At 40.0% G+C, this 19,844-nt stretch overlaps 1 protein-coding gene across 4 annotated transcripts; it reads right to left on the bottom strand.

Moving 5' to 3' along the window:
• Positions 1-2,199: 2,199 nt before the first annotated feature.
• Positions 2,200-19,035, bottom strand: ILKAP (ILK associated serine/threonine phosphatase). Of its 4 annotated transcripts, none has more exons than XM_075201711.1 (10): positions 18,893-19,035; positions 17,855-17,977; positions 9,280-9,394; positions 7,201-7,307; positions 7,034-7,127; positions 6,858-6,945; positions 4,714-4,835; positions 3,895-4,014; positions 2,872-2,953; positions 2,200-2,776 (listed from the first exon to the last, which is right to left on the bottom strand). In XM_075201711.1, the coding sequence occupies exons 1-10, from the start codon at positions 18,933-18,935 to the stop codon at positions 2,636-2,638; spliced, it is 1,035 nt and encodes a 344-aa protein (XP_075057812.1). In that variant the 5' UTR covers positions 18,936-19,035; the 3' UTR covers positions 2,200-2,635. The 4 variants fall into 4 exon arrangements, with proteins under 4 accessions (XP_075057812.1, XP_075057814.1, XP_075057815.1 ...); XM_075201713.1 differs by having other exon boundaries at positions 17,869-17,977; XM_075201714.1 differs by lacking the exon at positions 18,893-19,035 and adding an exon at positions 18,785-18,880 and having other exon boundaries at positions 17,869-17,977.
• Positions 19,036-19,844: the final 809 nt, after the last annotated feature.

Here is a 19,844-nt window from a genome sequence, read left to right as displayed (position 1 = left end):
TCTTTCAGGCTCAGACGTTTTGGTCACTCAGAGATGAAAAAAATCTAACATGAGATTTCCTGTCTCTAGACAGTTGCAAAACCCAAATATGACATACAGTCTCCGAAATCAATACATTTCCATACAAACACATACCAATAAAAAAAGATAAGTACATTTGCAAGGGTATAAATTGGTGCCTACACCACTACTTGAAATACATTTCTACAATAAATTATTTCTACATGATCCAGCCACAAATAAGAAATTTATAGGTGATCCAGCCACAACAACCCTTTGACCAACATTGCTATGTGACTGAATAATATAGCCCACTAAGCACTTTTTACCTTTGCAATAATATTTGCCTAAATGCAATATGCAGCACTTAACCTGATGTATTAATCTTCCATTGTCCTACAGATTGTAATCTTGCGAGCATGGCCCTCTTTCCTCTCTGTATTCCCTAGTATAGTATTACTGTATTTGTTCCCAATTGTAAAGTGCTATTCAATTGCTGGAGCTTTAGAAATGTTGATGCTAATGATACATGTCTTCTTACATATTTAAATGTGTAACAGCAACAGTCTATACAACAGCCATGTGTTAGCATTTTCTTATCCAGTCTGGAATCTGACCAGAAATAAATGAAATTACATAATTTTCTACCTGTTGCAGGCCGTTATCTAAGACTGGCGACACATGGGTGCAGTGAATGTCTGCTAATTTATAACCCACATTTTTATGTCCCGAATTCATAAGACTGCAACTTATCAATTAACTAGAAAAAGACACAATGGAAATTGATACTTTGTTTTTATGAATATGAACCCGCCAAAAGACTGAACTTCTAGACAGATTTAGCACTGAGCCAGATCAATTTCTGTCCATAAATCGAAGTGTTTTTCACAATCTGTTTTATATTTATATTTCTTAATATATATTATATATAAAAGTGTTAAAGATTTATATATTTACATCTTATGCATGTATAATAGTGTGATCATATGTCTCCAACTTATTCCTCCATGTTATGCTCTAGTTGTTAACTTCTCACCCTGTTTTAGACATTTATCAAAGCACAAGTTGTCAAATATCAGAAGGTAGACAGAAGCTTATGCTTTGAGATACACTGATCAGGAAACATCCTCCCTCTCTATATAGCTGGACATTAAAGCACGAAGAGTTACCAAGGAGAAGCGCAGTCACAGGGAGTTTTACCTACAGTAGAAGTCTGCATGCTGTTATGGTTATATATGTTCATGCAGCCTTAAAATATTATTCAGTCCAAATCATTGCTGGTAAATTAAAATTGAACAATGTCTGACTGGTGGTTGAAGAACCTGTCTAGAGATTTCCCATTTTTCAAACAATTACTCTTATATAGAAGTAAAAGCTATGGCGTCTTATCTCAGCTGAACAGATAAGAACATGCAACCTGTGAGGGAATGGTCTTCTATTCATAGACCAGAACAGGAAGCTTTACTTTACAACTATTAACAGACTTTAGCAGCAAAACACAGTCTGACATGTGTAGTGGATTACTAGAGACTATCGTTTGTCTACACCCTTCTGTCAACACAATTTTAAGTAGGAGTCTTAATACAGTGTAAGCTGGGGGGATGCCAGGAGAATCATTTCAAACAAGGCAAAAGTGAAATTTACTGGTATAGCACATTACAGTCGGGTTATATAGTACAATGCAATTGGTGTGCATACATGATGAATGCTTGCATTTGAGGATATGCAAATATTCTGCATGCATTTTACTTGCAGAGTACCCATGTATGTTTTCAAAAAGGTCTATTTGAACATCAATGTTCATTTATACAAAAAACCTTCTCTGAGAAACATATAGGCACTGTTGCAAATATGAAGAGAATCAATCTTGAAGCCAGTCCTCGATAGTTATGTAACTACTTCATTAGACGTTTGTGTAGTCGCTAATCAGGCAAACAGAGCACAGTTGGTACCATAATTCTGTTTGCCTGCAATGACCTTTAACATAAAATTTTCTGGACTACTCCACAGTAAAACAGGTGTTTATCAGAGACTCATTCATTTGGAAACATCCACCCTTGCTCCAGTGGGAAGGATTGCAAAGCTGGGAGTGCCCCATGAGATTTCTGAAAACCAAAATTATGTTTTATGACATTTATGAGGAAGATGCAATAGTCTTATGGTAACGGTCTAAAAATTAAAAACTACAAAAAAAATACATAAATACACCGGCCACCTTTATTTGCTGTAACATGAATATAAAAACCATTAGAAGGGAGGTGGTTTTCTTTTTCACTACATACAGTTATATTGGGCACACACTATTCTAGACCAAATCCTGCTCTTCATACGAGTGCCTAGAATGATGCACTATAAGTCAAAGCAAACAGTACAAGACAAAAAGTGTGAAATACTTTTTACTGAAGTATTCCAGCGCGGGGGAAAAAAAAGAATCATATTGGATCACCCTTTTCCACCATAGCAGCTATCTGCAGAAAGAATCAAACCTAAATAATATATGTCTTTGTCTGAACTTAAAACAGATGATCTAAAGCGTACCAGTCCTCCCAATGGCACGGTTTGTGAACATCTTAATTGGGTGTTTATTTACAGGAGCAATTTTTGCTGTCAATGTTTGTTCTAGCCCCCTACAGCATCAGTGTTGTATCTGTACTAGGAGTATAGTGACATTGTCAGCGGCACCTCGACGCACAGCTTCATTGGCAAGGCGATGGCAGGCAGATTCATAGCGGTTGTCCATGTCAAGGGCGCTGTCTTCTGCTTTGGAACAGTCTTCCTGTGAGTGGGGGAGATTATATCAGACAACACATGGAGCTACAGTGGAGGATCTATAGACATGTCATTTTCATTCCTTGTACTAGACCAACTTACCTGTACATGGCTAAGGATAAAATTTACAGCTTCTTCTGGGGAGAAGGCTTTGAAAAGACCATCACAGGCTAATAAAACAAACCTGTGGGGAAACAAAAACAAATGCTGTACAGTTCAGAACACAAATGGATGACTCAAAGACAAAGGAGGGAAGATGTATTCACATAACCGTTTGGGAAATGTGACAAGTGAGACGTGCACTCTTCTTGCAGAATACAAATAAAGGAAGAGAGACAAATGAAAAGGCAGCTTAGGGCCTAGAAAGCAACATTATAAAACAAACTAAATGGGGTAAAATACTGAGACTTTAACTAGATAAAGTTCATGATACACACGAGATCACAACTACTGAACCAAACCTACTTTGCACTAAGATGTGTTTTTCCATACATAAGTTTGAATACTTTTCTCCCTCAGGTTCTGCAATCTTCTCAGCCAGCCTGTCTCCTCTAGCTTACTCTCCCTCTCCACAGCAATAGGGAAACATTCAGAAAACCATACAATATATTGGCTTATAATAATATTACACAGTTATAACCTAATTCTTTTTTTTTTTTTTCTTTTTTTTAGAAACGTGGAAGTCAATGTTTTTTTGTATATGTGATACGGCTTATTCCTTGCTTTCAAAAAAATGTTGGGACAGACATGTATACGAGATACAGGGAAGTCCGCTGATATTTACGTTCCTGTGCACAGGATCAAAATACCTTTTTATGGGTATGAACTTCTGAACAGACAAGTGTATGATATGTATTTATATCTGCAGAATAGAAAGAGTAGTGCAGATAGAGGTGGAAACTTTTAACATATGCTGAAAGACGATGGTGGTGCTTCAAAGACTTAAGATACTTACAGGTCATGTCAAACTAACACAGATAACCCTGGTATAAGTTAAGACCACTACACAGCCCTCACAGTATTACAAATTTGTTGCCTAAATGAAGCACCTGGGCTTCTACATGACACAAGGAGAGTAGGAGGGAGTTGTGCTGTAATATCTAGTGTCACTATACAGTCATTTACCTGTCACTGTCAGTGAGAGGACACCTCTTCACATCTGGCGTGCTTATGACACCCCAGCGCTTGTACTGCCCATCTCCTAGTGAGCGAGACACCTCCAACACCCCGAGAACTCTGCCATCTCTGCGGAACACACAGCACATAAGGTTCTCAGTGACGACATGCCTGAACAGCAGCAGAGCAGTCGCTGTCTCAAAAGCTATAATAGTTACAAATGATCCATCAAGGGGACACAGAATATAAAGAAAAAATGTCTGTAAATGGGTCATAATATGAATATCAAAATACTACAGTAGTGATCTTGTACCCTTGTACTTTATAAACCGTCTTGTAAAGCCATGTACTGATGAAGCATAGGGTATGTGACAGACAGCATATCTTAGTCTGGAGTGTTTCGTAAGAGATTTGCAGCTGGGAGGCATTTCACAGTTCATATCTTGGTAAAACTTTTTCAGCAAATATGACCCTCGGGCAGAGCAGTCTGTGCAGTGTGGCTTATACTGATAACTAGCTGGCATTTCACAGAATTTGTCGATTCTGCAGAAAACTGTACACACCCCAGAGCCAGGGGCTCCTCCACCCTGAAGGGAGCGTGTGTGATGGGATAATTACAGACCAGACAACTCTTAAGTAACACACAAGAAAAAAACAAAACAAAAAACATTTCAGGTAAGTATTTGCCAGGTTTCCCCATAACTTATTTTAAGATGTACAATTTTAGAGTACAATTCTAGATTAGCAGCTGTTTTGTCACATTTGTTGTGTGGCTGGATATGGAGCGACCCCTAAATAAATGGTTAGCTATACATTTACATTGCTCACCTCACATTGCCCCCTGCTCTCTGGATTCTCATCCGCTCTTCATACTGAGTGGGATTGTGCTCTCTACTCAAGCTTAAAACGGTGGGTTTCTGAGTCTCCTCATTAATCCTGCAGAGTAAAGCCTGGCGGAGAGAAGAGAGTACAGAACAACGTCTGAACATAGATCTGGCATCAAAGAAAACCTTAGTGACTAAAAGGGAACTTCCTGTCGCATATGTATGCAAATGAAGACTGTACAGCCGGAAATGTATGCATACAATTAGGACCACAAACATGTATAATCATATAGCTGCACAATCGAGATTTACAACTTTAGGGTTAGTGATAAATTTAACACTATTCATATAGGACACATATCACTGAACCATTCTTTGCTCAGCCACCTCTGGTGTACAGTCACAATAAATTGAGTGCTTGGAAGAAATCATCCCAAGAGAAGTTTGCATAAGAACAGATTTATACAGTGTCCCAAATAAGGGCAAGTGGAGTTTCTCGGAAGAACTTAACTTGCCCTCATTCCAAGCTCTACAGTTGTCCATGTTGCTTCCCAACAGAGCAGAGTTTGACATTCTGGCACTGAGCCGATGCCCCTCTCTACCCTTTTCTATAGCTGCTTCTATACACTAAGAATTAAAGATTGTAAGAGCCTTTTTAAGCAAAATCCTTTCAATCATTATTTACCCCCTAACTGAACATAGCCCTTTCCATAGCAATAGAATAAGCATATATTCACTGTACAATGGACCCATTACCTAGACACAGATCAGGCTGCCATTTTGTGGGCTGAACAAAATTGACGCCTTAACTGTGCGTAAGCAACAGGTAATTGAATTTCAGAAATGTAAGAGTCATGGGGAAAGGTAGACTATGGGAGATTGACCATATGCTACAATTAGGACTTATCCTGAGATTGTAGTGGAAATGATTTCCCCTCGGAGCACATTTAAGTTTTGCAATGGACAAGTTACCGAATGTCACAAAGCTACCGTTAGGATATGATATATCATATATATATATATTTGACATGCATTTGAGTACGTACTGTTCGCTCCACTATATAAAGCGTCCACTTCCGGACTTAATCATCACCTTGAGAAAGACTTTTGAAGTTGAAACGCGTTGGTATACATGGACAGGGGAGCTCTGATTGCCTGATTTACTTGTTTGGTGATTATACCATCGAGATTCTAACCACTGAGGTCTTTGGTGCACATGAGATTTCTTTGAGCTTGAGTTTCACTCACCTTCTGGTACGGGCAACTATATCCCGGTCCTATGGGTTTTTCTATGTTTTAATAAATCGTGTTTTTTACGTATTACACAAGCATGTCTTTCTTCTTGTATATATGATTCACCATTCCGTGGAGAGGCGGAGATTGGAGAGTTTTCTAATACTATCAGCTGCTGCTGATTTGGATTTAAAGATCGGTCTGACCTGTGATGACCAGCAGTGGAGAAAACGACAGCCTGTTATCCTGTTAAAGTAACCGTTACGTGAACATCAAACACTACCTGACTAAGTCTATTTCTAATAGATCGCTATTTGGGATATCGTACTTTGTGTATGAAGAATACGCTTATTTTAAAAGTCAGTAGCTGTTTGAATTTTCAGCAAAGTTTTCATCATTTCTCCGATCATCACTACAATTTATTTATTGTTTGTAACATTGAAAGATAAAATTTATAGTTGTTCATATATGTAATCTTAACATCTGACAAGATTTCTTTTCCTCCATATTTTTAAGTTTTGTGTCAATTGAAAACCCGGTAGCGCTGCAACAACTCAATTATATTTTATTTATACAATCTATTTGCAGCTTGTGTGCAGCTGTATTAGGAGTGGTTATCTGCTGCAATCGGTATTCCAGCGCTTAGTGTGGACCTAAATTTGTCAAATCGAATGTCACAAAGCCTCATATCAGAGCTTCTGGTAATATACTAATGATCACTGTAAAATATGACAAGACGACATTTACATACATAAAACTGCCTTACTCTGCTGGCCATAACATATAAGGAGCAGCCTCTCACAATGTTACATGATGGCAATTAGTTAAATGCTTATCTCTGCCGCATGGACACATAATCCAGTTCCAAACAATGACAAAAAAACCATTAGCTGCAGGTAAGGGCTCAATGCTCACCTTGCTGTCCCCGAGGTTGGCAATATATAAGTTATTATCAGCAACCAAAACACATATGGCTGTTGTGCCATCTTTCCATGCTGGCTTCCTGCAGATAGAAGAGAACAGCTAGTAATGACACGGCCAGGAATAGGAGTTACAGCAAGTTTGGACAGTCATCTATAAAATATACCCACTGGCTGGCTGCCTTCTTCAGAAACTCTTCATCGGTTTGCTTAAAAGCGTCGAGAAGACATTTCTTTATTGCCTTGTCCACACTGCTGCCCTCTCCTGCAACAAGGAACTGTCAGACTTCATATTACACACACTTACTTTACAACACAATGTAACAACCTTTACTTACCTCGTGGTAGCTTTTTCACCAGATTGCGGTGTAGGTTGTGTGCCGCAAACTGCGCCGCATGACTCCCACCATGACCATCAAATACCGCATAGTACGAAAGTCGTGATCTATAAGAGAATCATCATGTAACACATTAAAAATGTGCTAGTGAGGATCAGAAGTCATTTTTTATCAAAGGGTAAATCCACCTGTGTAGACGTATTGGTTATTTGCAAAATTGACCCAAGGGTGTATTTTGCATATAAAATATCCTATATTTAATTGTTTGTTAGACACCTTATAGTTGACTGCACCTAACACGTACCTCACCTGTAAAGTTTCCATCTGTGGGGTGGAGCAGCGTCATACATTTCTCCACATACCCAGCCTTCAACACCGGATCTAATCATCATCGGGCGTGAAATGACAATTGCAAAAAAGCTGCCTAATTTGTCTGGTCTTCCCGACACAAATACTGAACACTCAAATTATTTTTTACCTTGTTTTTTGCTGTGTGCGTAGTAATTTCACCTACTAATTGTCATAATTTTCTTTCTTCCAGCCAACATAACTTTTGTAGCCCTAGACGTCACATAAATCATTCTGTGTCTCTGAACATAGACAGGGAAGCTGTTTACTTGCAGACGCGATACAGAACATTTCTATTTTGTCTCAGTTAAGTGATCAAGTAAAATCCACTAGGGTGCATAAGGCAATATGTGTAAACATATATACGTATCTATATAGCACCATCAATGGCAGCAAATGTAGTTTAGAACTGAGGTGGATGGTACGCTCATATATCACAACTGACATAGGTGACAAGTTCTTTCTGTTACTACCCAGGTACAAGGAATGCATGATAATAGTGACTAATGTGGGAGACCAGAAGAGGGAAAAAAGTTTAAAACCAAACAAACGTATTTTTAGCAAAAGGGACAGCAAATCCAAAATTTGGCCAAATATGATTTTTGTTTCTTATAAAAGATTCCTTCTCTGCCAAATGCAAACTACCCTGCAATTTCTTAACACATTGTTATGGTGTCCATCAGGGTCTGGCTGGACTAGGGAGCAGTCCACCACCCCCTCCCTGCCAGTTCCCTAGTGGGCTATTTTGGGCTGGGCGACTAATTTTTTTTTTCCCCTTTAAAATGTTCCAAGTGAAAAACATTTATTCATCTTCGGACACAACCTGCATGCAACTTGCGTTTAAAAATAACAAACAAAAAAACGAGCACTGAACATGAGCGTACTTCCAACCATATACAAATCCAAGCAGATCAAGATACGTTTCAATTTGAATCTGGGTGTACGCTCTGCCTAAACGTTACTTACTGTATTTTAACAGACAGAACAGTGCAGGATGCACACATGCATATGTGCAATATAAAGTCCCATCAGAACGCATGCAAACAATAAAATAAAAAATGCTATCAAATAAAGTAACAACTCAATGCTATAATTATCATTACAAAAAATGTGTTTCACATTTTATTTTACATTAAATATAGAAGTCAGGATGTTAATGCATACTGTACATATTCTTTGCCATCTAGTGGCGTGCAAACGTAGTTTTTAATACAAAGACGAAGCAGTGACAGTCGTCACTATCAGTTGGCACTTACATCTGTGTAGCTGGTGCAAATGTACAGTAAGGGCACTCCTTTACTGTATATGCCATATGTGCGTCCAACCCCTTCCCATTACAGTTCCCACCTGAACGATGTAGGCTGTGTGTGTCTGGACATGAATTGCGATCATTGGTGTAAGGTCTATTCCCGAGCATGCGCAGCGCTATCTGAAGCAAGATATGGCATGCAAAGGGACATCTGAACATGAATCGGGCCCTTAAAAGAGCAATATTCATTACATGTCAAACTCTTCTCAAGATGACATCACAGTAATGTAATATAACCGAGAGGCACTAGTGAGTGAACTATTATACAAACACTCAGCAGTAATATATGAAAAGAGTGCTAGATATATAACAAAATAAAATTAAATATGCAATCCCCATAGAGAAAGTAAATTGTAAAACACAAAGAGAATGTCAAGACAGCAATTGAATGTATAAACATGGCTGACTTGGCTAGTACTTACAGGTTGGCAGGCATTGGTTGACACTCCTGGCTAAGATCACAAGTAGTATGAGCGTCCTGTAATTCTTCCCGCTCCCCTCTCCGTTCTGCTACATGAGCTTTTAAAGACAAAAGTCCTAAACAAAAAACAAATGAAATGGCGATGGTTTAGTGCAGAGAACATACAAGAACTAATCAACTTATCTACATCTCCTTTTATGAGGAACTTAATAGCCAATGGATCATTAAAGAAGGAGTTTCCTAGATAAACAGTTGAGGCTTAAAAAGCAAGTAAAGCGACGTTTTGCCACCACTATATATGAAAATGGGCATATTCGTTAACTAAATTATTCATTTTAAATAACTCATTTGCTATGCCTACCTAAATCTATTCCACACTTCAGAGAAAGCAGTAATTCGGTGGTGGGTCTTTAGATTACAAAGCCTGTGAGATTCGCTTATAAGTTTTCAAGGTATCAAATATTCTGTATAGATTGTAGGAGGCAAATGATGTAACAGTAAGCTTCACCGACAAGCTATGCTTTGCATTTGTGGCATAGATCCATTTAGCATAGTGTTCTAAACTTAGTGATTTCAAATGTCACATGAAGCGGGATGATGTGTAATCTAACTTTACTTTAACAGAAATGCAGTGAAAAGTCAGGGTAAGATGAAACCCTAGATTTATAAAAAACAGATTGAACAAAAGAGCACTCTGGTCATAATTTAGAGAGTATTATTAAAATTAATCTTTATTAGTGGACTCACTAATACTTACTAATAACGGATCTCACTAATAAAGATTAATTTTAATAATACTCTCTAAATTAGGACCGGAGTGCTCTTTTGTTCAACCTGTTTTTAGTACTTACATATGTTGTAAGAAGCACCCCTTCATTATTGGTGCACATTATTTTGGTAATGTGACCATTGAGGATGGTCCTTGACCTAGTGTTGAGCCAATCTTGCTTTGTCTCATAAGATGAAACCCTGCATGTTATCATAATGCTTCACAAACGTTTTCTGTAAAATATTGTGTAGTATCTACTGCCATCATGCTTTGGTTTGAAGTATTACAGTATCTCCACTGTTTGATTGGTGGTACACTACCTGCATCACCAATAAGAGGAGCTATGACTATCCCTGCATTTTCAGAATGCAAAAAATATAATATATATATATATATATATATATATATATATATATATATATATATATATATATATATATATTATATACACTGCGACAAAATAGATCTCAAAGTCTTGAGAGGATAGCTGAGGGTAACCGTTCTCAGTTGTTTATCTATTATAACAAAGCCCAGAAGAGAGGGTCTTACTAACGAGGTGACACAAGAAACACCAAAGACGGTAAACAGGCAACAACCAGTCAGAGCAAGCGGAGGGAATGCAAGTGTCCCCCCCAATGGGCTCAGAGAAAATGATTTTATAGGGAGTAAAAAAAAATTATCTTTTCTCCGTCATGCCATTGGGGGACACTGCGACAATGGGGACATTCCAAAGCTGCTCCTAAGGGAGGGATTGCTCTGAAACAGCTGCACTTAAACCCTGTGCCCAAAGCTATCATCCTGAGATGCAAAGCCCTTGTAGAATTTGGCACAGGCCGAGCCACTTGAACATAAGCCAAATGAATGGTGGCTGTGATCCAACCAGCAAGAGTGTGCTTAGAAGCCAGCCAACCACACTTGTGTGCATCATAAGGAACGTACAGGTCATTAGACTTATGAACCACAGCGGTATGGAGGACCCTGATCACATCCAGTACCTGCAAAGACGCATCAGAAGTCAGAGACCTAGGAGAAAAATGTTGAAATGACAATCTCCTGGTTCAAGTAAAAACACAAGACCACTTTCAGTACAAGAAAGGGATTAGCGCGAATAAAACAGAAGGGGGGGGGGGGTGTTACAGCACCCCCAACTCAGACACTCTACGAGAAGCAGAGATGGAGAGCAAGAACACTACCTTCCAGGTGACATAACGAAGAGCCAGAGTCCAACGGCTCAAAAGGTTCTCTAGCAAGAGCCTGGTGCACAAAGGACACGTAGAACCTCCTATAGGAACATCTGCACATCATTCATGACTGCCTACTTGTGCTGGAAAAAGATAAGAGTGCGCACCTGCAGCGGAGACCCTTCTTTAGCAAGGATAGCAAGAAGCAAGAAAGATTAAAACGGGAAGTGTGAAATCTTCGTCCACACCATAGTATATATGCTTTCCATATCCGGTAGTAATTTGCAAAGAGCGACTGGTTTCTAACCTTTATCATAGTCTGTACAACCTTGCGAGAGAAACCCCTGGCCCGAAGAATCAATGGCTCAGTAGCCACACTGTCAAAGCCAGATGACCTAAAAAGTGTGACAATGAAGAGGGCCTATGAAAAGATTGGGATGAAGAGGCAACCAGAAGGTGGGCCTATGGCCATCCCGAAGATATTGGGAGTACAATGCCGTGTTAGGCCAATTCAGATCAGAGTGGTGGCCACTAGTTCTCTTTTTAGGGGATGGACTGCCTATGCCATCGTGTTAGTTGTTTCTGGGAACCGGCTGGGCTTACTTTGCCACCGTTCCCTTTCGTTGTCCAAATGCAGCCTCTAATCGCAGTAGGAGGGGCTTACAAATGCTGCTACCACTGGACTCCTTACCGGCATCCAGCACCGGGTTTCTGCTGGGTAACTCTCGCTGCTAGTGTAGCCCGTTACTGGTGTACCTGGGCTGGTACCCCTGGGTAGCAGGCAGAGCGTTGGTACCAGAAAACTGGGTCCAAACCTCAGAACAGCCGAGAATTAATTAGAGTTGGGTCTAATCTGTAGGTCATAGGGATAGAGAAGTTTCCAAGCAGGTCTTTGAGCAAATAAACATCACTTGCTTCAAAATGGTTGAAGGTACCAGTGAGCAGGTCAGATGAAACAAGAAGAACAATTTCCAATACAAAACAGTGTTTTTTTTTTTAATACAGTTTTGGACACAGCTTCACAGGGTAAGCCAGTCCCGAGGTCTGAGCTATTTTTAGAACCAGGATGCAATAGGTTTACCCAAACATGGATTTACATGCAATGCAAAGCTAACAATATTTACACTTATCTGTGATATCCTAAAACTTGCTGCGATTTCCTGCAAATTGTTTTAGACACAGGAAATCTAACAGCAAGTCTAATTAAACCTTCCTGTGTCTTCAGGTGCTGGACCCTCACTTATCAAAAGGTCCAATAAATATGAAATTAACATGGGTCCTTTCTTCAGACAGTTGCAGAATACACATTCCCAAAGAAAAGTTACAAAACCCCAAACAAAATCATTGTTCGACACCAAAATACACAAAAGACTTCCTCAACAAATGCTTATTGCATCAGATATATACCTCAGAAATAATGCATTTCCTCTAGCAAAATTAAAACAAAAAACAAATTTCCTCCCCTGGTCTCAGAAATAAAGATATTTCCTTTACCAAAATACCCACAATATCAAAAATAAGTACATTTGCAATTATATAATTAAGCGCCCTGTGCCATTTCCTTTAAATAAATTTATACCATAAGTTATTAGTAAGTGATCCAGTCACACCCGAGCACCCGCGATAGCATGGGAATCAAAGGAAACAAGTAGACCTGACGAAACAACCACAGAATCGTCATGGCATCAGTGTACCTCTCGGCAGGATCCCTGGACTTTGAAGTTCAGGTAGGACGCCATGAGATCAATCTCCGGCTGATCCTATCGATGAACCAGAAGAGCAAATACATTGACGTGAAGGGACCATTCTCCTGTGCCGTCTCCTTCATGGCACTGCAGTTTTTCCGATGGTTAAGTAGGGCTACCGCTCTCCGATATGGCTTTCAGTGGCTTGCCAGTCAGAACCCCCTGAACTTGTATAACTTGTAGATTGCCCAGAGTTCCGGAACGTTCATGGGCACCAGGGGAGTCCAAAGGCCCTGGAATCGGAGAGAATCTATGACTGCCCCCACATGGACAGACTGACATATGTGGCAAGCAAAGTCCATTCCCTTCCATGAAAAGATTGACCCTTTGTCAACCACCACATAAGGGACAGACGAGTGGTCGCGGGCAACCTGATTAACTACTTCTCCAGATGAATGGGAGGTGGGGGGATTTGGACAGCTTCAAAAGAAGCTCTCTCTGGAGTGGCCAAGAATAATACTGTACAAATGGTACCACTTCAAACACGGGTACCATGTTCCCCAGCTGTTTCATTCTACGAAGAAGGGACACCTGCTGCCTGGCAAGGAGGGTCTGGATCTTAGTTTGGACCAAGAGAATCTTGTCCCATGGAAGGAACACCAGCTGACGCACTGTGTTGAGGCCAAGAAAGTGCATCCTTTGCTTGGGAATTAAGGAAGACTTTGTTGAGAATTCAGCCGTGTGATTTCCCTCCAGAAATTACAGTCAGCTGAATGTTGTGAAGGAGGAAGAAATGCAACAGAGCTTTTAACAAAAAATCATCTAAATAAGGAACAATAGTGATGCCCTGAGAATGCAGAGAGAGTGGCCATGACATTTGTGAAAACCTGTGGGGTGGTAGCTAGGCCAAGGGCAAAACCTGTAACTGATAATGTGCATTGTGGACCGCAAACGAAGCAAACACCATTACCCCTCCCAAATTGGGACGTGGAGGTAAGCATCCTTTATATCCAGGGAAGCAAGGAACTCTCCATGTTCCATGCCAAAGATGATAGACTATAAACGATTCCATCTTGAAGACCAGAATCCAAACCCATTTGCTGAGGGTTTTGAGGTTCAGGATTGGATGGATTCGGAATCATAATTAGGTTGGAACAAGACCCCAAACTTCATTCCGGAGGAGGAACAGGATTGATGACTTCCAAAACCAGAAACCTCTGGGGAGCCTCCTAGAGCGCCCAGAGTCTGAGTCTGCAGGAGGCCAATGGTGAAGAACCAGCGATTAGGGAAATGGACAAGGTTGATGACATAACCCCCGAGTGACAACCTCTTGAACACAGGCATCCGAGGAGGGGGGGCACTATTCCAATATTGTGGTTGACTGTCCCAACATGCAGAAAAAGTGTTTGCAATCTTGGGATGCCTGTGGCTGGCAGACCTTAGGCCCCTATGGAAGCCGCCCCAGAGGAGAAAGACTGCCGTGGGAGCGGCCCTCGACCTACTGAAGGAACAAAAGGACCGAAACTTGGATTGCTTTGGTTAAGGGTTGCCGACAGGCAGAAAAGATCATACCACCTGTAGCAACCTGATCGGTTTGCTCCAGCTGCAATCCAGTGTACATTTAGAGTCCGCATCCGCTGAGCAAGAAAGTAGCCAAAAGAAATGCCTGGGCACTAGGAGTGCAGAGAGTTTGGAAGTAGCGGAAACCATATCCAAAGACGCTTGTTAAAAATAAAATAAAAAATCAGAAGCCTCTCGAATGTGTTCAGCTAACACCAGCAAGTCAGCCTTTAGTTGATTCTCTTGCAGATCCCTAGCCAACTGTTCCACCCATGCCGGAGTAGCCTTATTCACCCAGGCTGTAGACATACCTGCTCTAAACAAGCTGCCAGCCGCCACATAAGCTGCACTAAGCAGAAAATCACACTTACCAGTAGCATACCAGAGGAAAAAACAAGGGATAATGGTGGTTCTGATTAGTGGGGAATGGGAGAACACTCAATTCAAAGATTCCACTAATGGCAAGGGGTAAAATGATTTAAATTTACCCTGCATGTGGACCAAACCACCAGTTTCTTATACAATTTAACAAGGGCAAATCCAGCAGAGTTTGGATATGCAAGCCCCAAAGTTGGCCGAACATCAAGACTAAATCATCTATGCTCTGGAAAGCAGAGGAATCTTCAACACCATAAGAGCCCTCCACATCAAACTCCTCAATCAACTATCCTTCTTCAGAAGAGGTCAGAATCGGAGCCAATTGTATGAACTGTCTCTGGAACTAGACATTTACTCGTCATCCTATAAGGACCCGTTCCAAGGAGGAAGGGGCCATAACACGACCCTGGGCGGACTCCGTAAGACGCCAAACCAGCCTCAGCCTAGGACACCCCACTAGTGGATGGTACCAGCCGCAAAGGCAGAATGTGTGGTGCAGTAAAAGAGAAGAGTCACCTACCTCTCTGAGACAGTACCCGAGAGTTTGGCTATGGACATAGTCAGTGACTTAAAACAAGCCACTTCTTCCACAGGCAATGGGTGCAGTCACAGATGACTGTTGATCACGGAACTCTGCCTCACAAGCTGCACACATGACATATGGGCCACACTGTCCTCAAGACAATTTAACTTTATATTAAAAGTATAATGTTGCATAAACTTTCCAGTGGACCCTTTAGTCTTGGAATTCCCTTTCTTATCCATAGTGTTACATTTTACACACACAAAATTTATCATAGAAAGGTCATAAATAAATATTTTCAGTAGACACAGAAGCTTTATAATACAAACAGACAGGTCACTGACACCTATACAGTAACTATAAATTAAATAGAGCAATAGGTGGACTCCCACACACTCATATTACACAAAATTATCATGCAAGAATGGAGCATGAAAACAGCTAAACTAAACAAGTATATATATAGTCTGAAGAAATAGCATCAACAGAATGAGCACAGCAGGAAAGACAACAGGCTGCATAGAAAAAAGAAAGGCTTCCCCTTCCTACTCAACAGCAGCAAGGAACAGGAAGTCTGATGACATCCCCGGTAACCTCTCCTAAAGTGAGCGCACCATAAGAGCCCTCCCCGTCAAACTCCTCAATCAACTATCCATCTTCTCCAGAAGAGAGTTCAGAATCAGAGCAAATTGTCTGAACAGTCTCCGGAACTGGACGTTTACTCGTCGTCCTATAAGGAGGCGTTCCAAGGAGGAAGATGCCCTAGCAAGACTCTGGGCGCACTACGCAAGATAATGCCAATCCACACTGAGCCTGGGACACCTCACTAGTGGATGGTACCGTCCACAGTGTGGCCCTCAGCTGTTAATCATATTTACATGCTCTATGTGGTAAGACATCTGATAAATTAATTTCTGTGTAAGTCCGATCCTGGGCAAATTCAGCAAGAGAGAACCCCAAACCAGCCTCAGCTTGGGACACCCCACTAGTGGTGTGAGGAATAACCAGTTAAATTGTTATCTCTTAGGGGAATTTTCTTAGTAAATGAAATTCCAGTTTGCTTGGTGTGCTGTTTGTGCATTACACAGAAATGTGGAAGGATAAAACAGGTTATATATTCTACAGTACAAAAAATGTGTTTTGACATATCCAGGAACTGTTTGATCACTTTGTAAACACCACACACGTGATTTTTAGATGTTATAGGAAAAAAAAAAGCTTATAAGCTACAGTAATAAATAGATGCTCAACTAAGAATATTGATAGACAAGCATACATATATTTTGTTATATATTTTTTTTTTAACTTCTTAGGAGGGGTATTCAACGGTCAGCGAGTTTTTTTTTTGACAGTGTTAAGTCATTTTAACGCAGTTTTTTTTTATCATTTTCGAGCCGGTTAACTTTACCCGCAATTCAATTCCATTTTAAATGCTGCATTTTTTTTTTTTTATCAAACGGTCCTCTCGCTTTCCAGTAGAAGGTCTATTGAAAGTGTAGGGTGTGCCAGAGGCAGCCGCGTTAAAAGCTATTCAATTGTTTTTTTAATGCGGCGGGTAAAACAGGAAAATATGCTCTTTTATCTCACACCTCCTTGGGGTGTGTTAAAAATATAAAACCTCTGAAAAGTATTTGAAATTATGTAAAAATGTGGAAAAAAAAAAAGTTTAACTTATGTTTATCACTAATGCCTAACTTGTGTAAGTTGATTTTCTTGTGAAAAATAAAAAAAAAAAAAAAAATCACTAATTATATTTATGTATGTTTTTGGTACAAATATGAATGTAGTAATGTGTTTTGACATGGTATAGATGATTGTATGGTAAAAAAAAATGGTTCAATTAAAAAATATGCTAAAGAAAGTACTGTAATGTAGATATTATCAATGTGTAATGTATGTAAAACCTTTTTTTTGTGCTATATATGACCGCGTTAAAACTCCCCTTCACTCCCCTAAAATCTCGCAAACACAATTTTTAAAACGTGGGGGCAGCGTTCCCTCTTTTTAAATTGAATTGCACGAGTTTTCCCGTTGCGCCAACTCAAAATGGTCGCTATTGCCGTCAAAAACCCGCATATTTTTTTTTTTTTACACGGCGTGGAAAAAACAACTACTAACATTTGAATACCCCCCTTAGTACAAGTGTCAGAATTAATTACAGTTCATACAAATGTAATTTGGAAGTTTTATCTGCTGATGGCTTTACAAGACACCACCTCCCAATACGATTGCTACAATCTATGTCTGTAACATGATTGCAATGTGTTTTGCTTGCTTTACAAACAATAATACATTACTCTTAAATAATGTTAAAACTAATACTATAATTTACCTTTGTGTATTTAGCAAAGCATATTAAATCAAAGGTGTTCTAATGAACAACATTTGATTGATAGGTACATGGTTTACACAGACATAGATTGATGCAGCAGTCTTTTTGACACACAAACTCCATGTGCAGTTTCAAGTTGTGTGAAAACCTTTACAAACTTTCTTTTCCAGGTGCTTGCCCTCGCAGCTGTCCGAGTCGCTTGTTTCCATCCTGCGCTTTCCACTGGATTTCCCATTTGGAGGTTCTGCATCAGGTAAAGATCTTGGCAAGGCTGCAAAAGCGTTGGTTGAATTAGCCAGTGCTCATCATTTTTCACAGATTAACACCAATAACTACTATAATTACACCAGAAACACAAAAAGTACCCAAAATTAACTTTGAAAAACAAAACAAAAGTAACTATTTTCTCCTTTTTTATCTCTTATGTTAAAAAAATAAAATAAAATAAAAAATAATGTATGTATGATTAGGAGGATGTCAACCTGGGCACAAGGCAGTTTCTGACTGGTATCAGACTGGTGAGTATAGGACTGGATATAGTGTGTGAAGCTGTTACGGGCACAGAGTTGTATATGCTGGGCACAAGGCTGTAATAACATGCATAGAACTGTGGAGGACATTAGCCACTTATCTTTGGTACAGAATTGTATAAGGAGTACACGGGGCTGCAAGTAGTGAGCATTAGAAGCTGGCTATGTCTAACTGTATTTGGCTTTTTTCTATAATGCACATTATTTTTTTCTGTTTAATAAATATAGATAAATATGTAACTTCACCTTACTAGCCATGTTAAATGTTTTGACCACAGCTGGTGCACTTTGGACAGTCATTTTGAGCGTACTGCAAATACCATTTACTATTTTTACTGAGCCCTCCTCTCTGCTCGCTGAAAACCGTGCCCATCTCCCCAATGATATTAAGCTTTACAGCACTGCAAAATCTTAAACTCATCCGGGTAATTGTGAGAATTAAAGTTGCGAGTACTCATATATCAATTATAATACTATAGTGCATGAATGCCCCGATACACGATTTTACCATAACAATGACAATAACAGTTTTGCTTTATGATGCGTACATGTTATATCTCCTAGTGTCCTCTGATGCTGTGGTGGCAGTGCTATGTTACTAGTGAGCAGGTAAAGCCTATACCGCCGCTGTGAGAGTGTGCGCGCTGTGTGCTCACCAGGAGCCCTGGGCGGTTCGGGCAGCTCATCATACAAGTCCATCTGAGGCACCTTGGCCCGAAGAGCCACCGCTGCTGTTCTCGCGAGATTACAACCAGTATTGAAGCTCTAGTTCTGGAGACTTGTCAATCAACGGTGTTGCCGGGCATCAGGGACGATTAGCCAATCACTTTGTACTGAACAAATCGAGGCGGGTCTGGAGGAATTGATCACATCCGCTTTTGTAAAAAAAACTTTATTAACAAATGTAAGCATGAACACTAGCTACTGTACTTCATTTTTGCTTTGTTTCAGTGCACCTCACATAACTTACTGTATTGGGCTCGTAAAAGTCTTGGAAGAATGTGTATCGTTGTTTGTTTTCCAAAAGCTTTAGACTGTAATTTGTAGCCTACAATATTTCTTAATTTTCTGAGACCATACTAGGTTTTCAGGCTACGTTTGCTCCTGGAAGTATTTGGCATTGAAAAACACTACCATATCTATTTTCTGTATCAATTAACTACACGTTACAATTCTTCTAATTCTATATATTGGATGCAATTATTCGTTTTATTCTTTGGACTTTACAATAATAGTTTTTGAGGAGCATTGATACTTGTTAGTTATGCAGCAATTTATGTCATTATGCGCCCCTCCCCTCTGTCTAGCACAATACATGTTTTATATTTGAGACTCCTCACAAAGCCTTAGTAGATGGACAAGTGACACTCCCATCTTGCCTTTAAAAGGGAGTTCTCTGCAGGTGTTCTGTAATTGCTATTTACTGCCGACTAGTGGTGGGTAGTGTCACAACTATATTGCGTACCTGCTATTGTTGGCGCAACTCAGAGGAAGGTGCGGAATCTAACGTGCCCCTGGTATTCACCAGGAACCCCCGCAAGGAAGTATGGACTCCGCTGCAGGAACACGCAGGTCGCGGTCCTTCCAAGAGTCAACAGCGAGATACAA

Source organism: Mixophyes fleayi, chromosome 3 (assembly GCF_038048845.1).
Source record: "Mixophyes fleayi isolate aMixFle1 chromosome 3, aMixFle1.hap1, whole genome shotgun sequence".
Classification (NCBI taxonomy): domain Eukaryota; kingdom Metazoa; phylum Chordata; class Amphibia; order Anura; family Limnodynastidae; genus Mixophyes; species Mixophyes fleayi.
Note: the sequence above shows the minus strand (reverse complement) of the source record. Positions and strands in the feature narration are given on the sequence as shown.

Bases quoted from the DNA above. Each gene is read 5' to 3' on its own strand.
- ILKAP (XM_075201711.1), bottom strand. From the start codon at position 18,935: ATGGACTTGTATGATGAGCTGCCCGAACCGCCCAGGGCTCCTG. The intron at 17,978-18,892 runs GTGAGCACACAG...ACGCTTTTGCAG, and splicing joins CGAACCGCCCAGGGCTCCTG to CCTTGCCAAGATCTTTACCT. The intron at 4,015-4,713 runs GTGAGCAATGTA...TGTGTTCCGCAG, and splicing joins AGAGCAGGGGGCAATGTGAG to AGATGGCAGAGTTCTCGGGG.